Source organism: Dasypus novemcinctus, chromosome 30 (genome assembly GCF_030445035.2).
Source record: "Dasypus novemcinctus isolate mDasNov1 chromosome 30, mDasNov1.1.hap2, whole genome shotgun sequence".
Classification (NCBI taxonomy): Eukaryota; Metazoa; Chordata; class Mammalia; order Cingulata; family Dasypodidae; genus Dasypus; species Dasypus novemcinctus.
In genome coordinates this window covers 39,347,438-39,355,645 of record NC_080702.1, presented here as the reverse complement: position 1 = coordinate 39,355,645, position 8,208 = coordinate 39,347,438, and the positions used below count along the sequence as shown (strand labels likewise).

The 8,208-nt window shown below is 37.7% G+C and overlaps 1 protein-coding gene across 1 annotated transcript; it reads right to left on the bottom strand.

The window, feature by feature from the left end:
• Positions 1 to 4,820: 4,820 nt before the first annotated feature.
• LOC101415101 (olfactory receptor 7A5-like) lies at positions 4,821 to 5,738 on the bottom strand. The gene has a single exon (XM_012518152.2). The coding sequence runs from the start codon at positions 5,736 to 5,738 to the stop codon at positions 4,821 to 4,823; it is 918 nt and encodes a 305-aa protein (XP_012373606.2).
• Positions 5,739 to 8,208: the final 2,470 nt, after the last annotated feature.

Sequence of the window (8,208 nt, the reverse complement as noted above, 5' to 3'; positions counted from 1 at the left end):
TATTTTTCCTCATTGGATTAGCAGACCTATTTTTATATCTACATTTGTATTAATATAATGCCTGACATATTCTAAATATAGCCACTAGTTTTTCATTTTCATTTTATTTTCTTCATGATGTTTTTTGTTTCAACAACTATCAGTACTTTATTGGTGAAAACATGAATCCAGATGGTATGGTTGCTCTCCTGGACTACCATGAGGACTGTGTGACCCCAGATACGATTTTCTTTGAGGACGGTGTAGAAATGGAGAAATGTTAATAAATTTGGTATTGCTCTTTTTGACATGCAGGTTTTTATTATACTTGTGTCCATCAATTTGGCCTTTTGTATGTCCTTTGTATATCTTTTATCTGGAGTTACCTATATTTTCTTTTAGAAGTCCTATGTGAGTTTTCATCTTCCAATTTCAAATAACTACAGTTATTGGTGTTAAGTAATATCTGTTATGTCAACTATAAGGCAAACATGTATTTTCCTAACTTAAAAAATAATTTAACACAGGAGCCTACTGTTGAGCACAAAATCTACATAAAAGAATGCACATAGTGAGATTTTTGTTTCAAAAGTTTTAAAATGGCCAAAATTATATAAGCTGTTAGAAGCTTGTGTAATGCTTACCCTGGTAGCATTATTTGTGCCTGAAATTGGAATAACATAAGCTTTGTGGGGAGGAAGGGTTTTATGTCCTGATTTTTGTTCTAATTCTTTTTCTGAAATATGTTTATGCTTAGAAAATTTATTAAACTTGTTAATAGATATCCATATGTATGATAATCCTCCAAAAAAGGAATTTAGAACACATGTGATGCACTCCCTTTTTGCTTCTTCTACTCTTGACTCTTCTCCTGCTCTTCCATCCTGGAATATGGATTCACTGTCTAGAATTACAGCTGCTACACTGTCACCATGAGATTGAAAATCACACATTGAGGAAGCAGGCGTGGAATGTAATTTTTTGTGTGTTTGTTTATTTTTTAATGTCATATTCAAAAATATATGAGGTCTCCATATACCCCTCACCCCCGTTACCCCACTCCTCCCCCCATAACAACCTCCTCCATCATCATGAGACATTCATTGCATTTGGTGAATGCATCTCTGAGCACTGCTGCCCCTCGTGGTGAATGGTCCACAGAGCTGCTGTACTAGCCTGGACTCCCTAAACTTAACCCTGTGACATATATATATATATATATATGCCACATATATATATATATATATATATATATATATATATATATATATATATATATATGGTTTGCTTTAGTTACTGTTAAAAAAACCTTCATTTTAGCACCCTATTACTTCCAGCTCAATGTGAACCCTACGTAGATACACTATCCATGAGAGATTACAGAATATTTGCAAAATGAAAAAGTTGAAGTGTTTCGAAATGGTTATATTTCATGTGTGCTTTGTAATGATCAGGTCAATTGTATTCCATTTTGCACTAGATGACTCCTGCACACAAATAATGTTTTTGCAAATCAGAAGATATCTAGAGGAAAGCAATGAAAATAGCGAAAAATCCAAAATCATTCCATAAAGGAATCCAATGAAGAAACACACAATCAAAATTTTTGCATTAGTGAGGCCTTAGGAGTTATCATACTTACGTTCATCTACGAAGGAAGCTGCGTTCTACATGAAGCCACTTCAACATCACCTCCTGGTAACCATGGAATCCCCAGTGACTGCCATCTCTCAAACCCTCCCATTTAGGGCAGGGCTACATCCTGCCAAGTGAATGGGCCTAAGAAACAAAGCTCTCCCATGATTCCAATTCCTTAGTCTCTGTACTGTATTTGAAGTTCAAATGTGAACTCCACTCTGTAGCATATTCTGATTTCCTGAAAGGAAGGATCTACCATCTCCCGTCCTCAATCATTCCCAGAACCAGGCTGAAAACCTTATGAATAAGTTGGAAAAAAATCTCAGGGAAAAGAAAAAGCACTATCTTTGCCAGAACCAGGACCTTCATTTACCTGAGCATTGCAGGGGCCATGGTCCACTAGGCCTATCATCATTAACGTGGTAAATCACATGATTGGAGTTCCTGTTTTCTGCAAAATCTGATGTCAGTGATAGACACCAATCTAAACACCCCTGATTTGTGTTTGCACCCCAGTGATGTGTACATCAACATCATGAATAACTCCCACATTAGGTAGATGATGCAGTGATAACCAAGCCCACCACCCTTGAGGCTCGCTATTCCAAGAGTGGTCCATGTTCTAACAGCTTCACGCTCACCTGGCAGCATCCTAAAAAATTCATACTCTAGCACCTGAGCCCAGACCTACTCAATCAGGATTTACATTTTAGCAACATCTCAAGGTGATGCCTTGGAACAGTAAAATTTGCGATTGAGTGGAGTAAGCCAGGAGTGAGTAAAGGTAAAACTATTCAGAGAATTGAAGATAGATATAAAAAGCCATTTTGGGTAGGTGAAAAAAGCAATTAAGTATGATAAAAGTCTGTGATATTCTAAGTGATTAGAAAAGTTAGACATACAAAATACCCTGGCTATTATTGCTTTATTGAAGGAAAGGAGGCTTATCATGGGGAAAATCTAAAATTATTCCTTCGGGGGAGTAATGCAAGAAGGATTGAGAAACCTAGAGATACAGAATGAGATGAAGTGGGGGTGAGTAGTGCTTTCCACAAGAGAGAAGAAATGGCCATTTACAAAGAGTCCTGTACTGTGTCAGTCTCCAGATGTGGGTCGGGATGCTGCATTCACTGCCTTCCATTCTCAATCTACTCTTTTTCTTGTTCAGAAATTCAATACCAAAGGTTCTCTTTCTCACAACTAAAACCTTCTCTCTCTCCAGTGTTTGTCTTTGTATTGCCAGCAATTGTCAGCTTCCCCTCTCTTTCCCATCATATGCACACAATCACTAAGACATGCACCAGGATTTTAAAGAAACATGATGGTGGTAGTCCCCAAAGGAAAGTCACCAAATTCCCTTCAACAATAAAATGGACAGATAAACTGGTGTATGCTATATGCACTTCAGCATGGTTGGTCTACAAACCCATAGAGGAAATGTAGAGATAACACAGATTCTTCACCTTTGGGGGAATCACTCATATACCCAGAAAAGATAAGTTAAATCCTGACAAGCAAGCCTCCTTCTGTGATATTATTTGTAGACAGGGCCCTATAAGATCTTGCAATTAATTCATGTAGGCACTCATTTAAGAATATGTTCTCTACAAATTCTATGTGCATGAGGCCAAGTTAAATCAAGGTGGACATTAATACATACTTCTTGGCTCTTTATAAACAAACATAATACAGAGAGGGTCAGTTGAAGTCAGAAGCAACAAGTCAGAGATGAGGCAGATCATAATGTGACACAGACAGAAATGCAAGCCAGGCAGACCTAAAGACTGTGTAAGCCAGCAACAGAATGGTACAGGCTTTGGGAGGAAACATATTCTGCATTTAACTGGATTTTGGTCTTCTGTCTTCCAAAGCTAAGGCAGAAATATTCTTATTATTAAGCCAAACATCCTGAGGTTTCCATCATCATAACTTCAAATTTAAAATGTCATTTTTCTCAGAATCCCTGTCCTTTCAGTGTTACTCTATGTCTTTCTTGCCACCATTGATTCTAAGAAGTACTTAAAACATTTCATTTTCTATAGTCCAAGAGTATGTGATTGAAATGCTGGTGCCACAAGAGGCCTTGGAGTGTTTCTGCTGCTCAACTTGGACCCTGAGTAATTCATATGAACATTCCTGCTAAGAGATGAAAGGGCATTTGGATCAAAGACCAGTAGATTCAGTCAAAGTCAGTTGGACCTCCCTAAGGCTGGTCAAGGCTCCAATATATAAGGGATCCCAGACAAGATCTGTAGAGCCGTCCCAAAGCTGATCACACATTCTGGAGGGCCCTGCTGAGATCAAATAACTCCAAACCATTGAAACTCATGATATATTAAAAGCATCTTACTAAACCATTTACTTATGTGATGGCTTACTATGCATCAACATAAATTATATCAGCTGGCTGATATAATATTGAATGGGAATGGAAATGGATCATTTAGAATGGTTGGCTGAAGCATATTTTCAGTATTACTTCAACTGTTTGCAGACAACAATTGTGACCACCATGTGATTCATTTGATTTGCAGACACCTGTATTCAAATGACACTATCATTAATGTTAGCTTCCTGATAATCTGTGGTGTTTGCAAGGATGTGGATATCTGCACAGTAATAGCTCATGGCTCTGAATCAGAATGTTCCCTTGAAAAGACATTATTATTCAGATTTTCAACCTCTTGTATATAGTCATATTTCAACAATATATAGAAGAGAGCACTCAACAAAAAGAAAGAAATGGATGGTCATGGAAATAGCTAGATTTTAAATTACCTACTTTTAAAATTTATGATATAATTTTGAAAAAGGGCAGATAATCTGTTGACAAGACAACAAAGAGTTGAATTTATAAACAACTCTGGAACTATTCAAACGAAAACAGAAATGTGATACAATAAAATAATGTGCAAAATGCAACCCACACTTGGACTCCATTAAATAAAGTTCTTAAACATGGACATGAGCCTTTCATACCTTAAGGAGCAAATTTTAATCTCCAAATATAAAAATGTTGCTCTAAAAACACAATACATGATTACAATTTTTATTTCATTATATTTGAGATCATCTTGTTCCTAGGCAGGTCAACTTCCTTGATCTGAGAAAAGAAAGCAAATTTCTGACACTGAGGGTATAAAAGCTGCTAAAATCAAATTTACGTCTGCCACAGGACAAATGGCACTTTGCAGTCTTTCCTTTCAAAGCATTTTTTTCAGAGTCTGCTTTATGTCTTTATTCCTCAGACTGTAGATGTAGGGGTTCAGCATGGGTGTGACCACAGTGTACATCACTGCAGCTGCTGCACCTGAATGTGTGTCGCGTGAAGAAGCAGGACTGAGGTAAACTCCTATGCTCGTACAATAAAATAGGGAGACAACCAAGAGGTGAGATGCACAGGTAGAAAATGCTTTATACGTCCCCTGAGCTGAAGAGATTGCAAGTATGGAGGAAACGATCTTATAATAAGAAAAAAGGACACCAACTAGGGGACCCCCACCCAGGGCTACTGCTATAAAATATGTCACTAAGTAATTGAGGAAGGTGTCAGAACAGGCAAGCTGGACCATCTGACGAATATCACAGAAAAAGTGTGGAATTTCCACATGTGTACAAAAGGACAGCCGTAGCACCATTAGCCCCTGCAAACAGGATTGTGTAAGACTCAAGGTCCAGCACCCTAGAACAAGCAGGACACAGATCTGGGGGTTCATGATGACTGTATAATGCAGGGGGTGACAGATGGCCACGAAGCGGTCATAGGCCATCACAACCAGGAGGAAGTTATCTGACCCTCCAAAGAGCAAGAAAAAGTACATCTGGGTGATGCAGCCTGCATAGGATATGACTATGCTCTGAGTCTGGATGTTCACCAGCATCTTTGGGACAATGGTGGAGGATAAACAGATGTCACAAAAGGACAAGTTGGAGAGGAAGAAGTACATGGGTGTGTGGAGGTGGGAGTCTGAGATGATGGCCAGGATGATGATCAGGTTCCCAAAGATGGTGACCAGGTACATGGACAGGAACAGCCCAAAGACGATGGGCTGTACTTCTGGATTCTCTGAAAATCCCAGGAGACAAAATTCTGAGATTTGTGTTTCATTTCCAGGTCCCATGTAGCAGATGTGACTAACAAGAAATAGAATGGATCTTAGGTAGTTTTCACATAAACAAGCAGCAGTATCAAAATAGAAATGCAATGGTCTATTTCAATGAAAATTTGATCACTGTATCATTTGTGTGGATCTCTTGCCTTTAGGGTATTTCTAGTACCACCTTTGATTAGGAATTCTATCCCCAAAATGTAACCCTTTACTAAGGATTCATAAACTCTTTGAATTTTATGAGAATTTCGTTCATTTATGGTGTGTGTGTATATATATACACACAATATAAAGTCACAACTCTATATATACATATAAATATATAAATATATATGTATATATATAGTTGTTAGTAAGAACAAGTATAGTTGATGCTATGAGTCTGCAGTGCTGTAACATAAATGTCCCAAAATTCTGAAAGTAAAGAATATATGCAAATAAAAGTGTAATCTTATTATAAATCAGCTGTTTATAGTTATTTCAAGAAAAAGAAAGCAGGTAAAAACAAAAGGAAGTGAGGGTGCTGTTTTTCATTTGTTGTTCAAGAAATTCCAATATACTATGTGAAATTTGAAGAAGCAACTCAAATAAGAGAAGGCAGGAGCCATGGGGACATAAAAGGAAGTCTGTACCCAGCAGAGAATATCCAGGACTAACATGCTTATAAATAACTTGTTTGAAATGTTCAAGGTGAACAAGAAAGCCAGTGTATCAGGAAAATGAATAAGAGGACTGTGAAGAGAGATTAATTTATTGAAGCTTTAATAACACGTTGGACTTCTTCCTGCCGAAACTTCTAACACAGAAAGTCCATTATCCATACAGTGAAATTCTCACACTTCATTAATTTGGTTGCAAAGCTATCTAATCAAAAGCAATCAGACTAGTCTTAGTAACATTTTTGTGGGATTGTGTCCAGACTCTGTTTTATAGGAGACAGTTAATAGAATATTTGAGCTCAGGTATCCCTGCTGGTGCAAGGCTGTGCCCAGAACACCAAAGTCTCTTAAACCTGAAAATGCACCCTTATCGCCAACCCCACAGTAAGTATGCAGGCCCCATCACAAATTTGGCTTGGTCAGAGCCATAATTGCCCAGGTCCCTGAGTGGGCAGGAGCCCACACTCTTTTAAAAATGATATTTTATGAAATAAACTGTTCTAGTGAGTTGATCCCTTGTCCCGAGGAGTGTTTTACAATGCCTCGAAAGAAGTGCTGCTCTGTGATTTTTAAACAATTTTGCATTAAAGATCTTATCTTTTAAAAATATATATTGCCAATTAAAAGTTGTAGTATATCTATTCCACTCATTAAATAAAAACTTTCTTTTTATGTGACTATCCAATGAAAGAGGATGTGTCCCATGAAATGCTGTTGAAAGGAATTATCTACCACCTTTGGATTGGATATTTCTCATAAATAAAGGCATTTGCTTAAATATACCTCATCTTAAATTTGAAAAAAAAAAAACAACAACACTGCCTCAGTTCACTGCACATTCTGCCTCTGCTTATATCCCACTTCCCTATGGCCACTTAACTGCAAAGCTCCTTAGCTAGACATTTACCATTTCTTGTAACTGGTTAATCCCTTTCTTCTCTCTTCTAAATGGGATTCCATTCTCATCTCTTACTTATCCACAATGAGCCCTGCATTACTGACACAAATGGACAAATCTCTTTTATAACATAAAAATTTTTAAAAAAATCATTAACTAAGCAAGCTGGAAAATAATTGCAAGAATCTCTGAGCACTGTGCTAGGCTGGATTTGTTCCCAGATGAGCTCAAACCCAAGCTTTTGACTTCCTTTCACCCTGACTCTTTCCTATAGGTTCTACTGAGCTCTCTGACTCACCTGGATAGACTCTGTAAACTGGTCTCTCAGCAGAAGTCAAAATTCCTGCCTGGGTGGTTGGTGATGAAAATGAAGCTCTATTCCCACACAGGACAGCAGGAAAGGATCAGGCATCTGTTCCCAAACTTGACGTAGAACCCCAGAAGAAGTATCCATGTGCTGTCCAACCTGAGATGCAAGATAGTTGAGTACAGCAGAGAAGAAACTTCTAGGTTCTGTACATCTGCTCATTAGGCACTTTGTTGCTCCAATCTATGAACAATCATTTCCCTGTGGGACAAGGTCAGGGCAGAAAGTTTTACTAATTGCTTCTCTGTTCTCCAAGCAACAGGTTATGAGGCAGGGGAATCCAGCTTTAATTATTCTCCTCTAAACACTCTCTTGTCTTCTCTATTTCTTATCGGGTAGCAACTTACCCCACCCATTGACTTAAAATTTACTCTAAAATTAACACTGAGGGAAATATGTTCACATGTTCTTGTGAATTTGAACACATTGATATGGTGTTTGGGTACAGTCAACCTAGGGGTTACTATCAGAATTTTGCCATTCTCTATAAAAAGTGAAGATCTGTTTTCATTTAACTTAAAATCAGGGATAATAAAACTTTTTAGTTGATAATTCTTA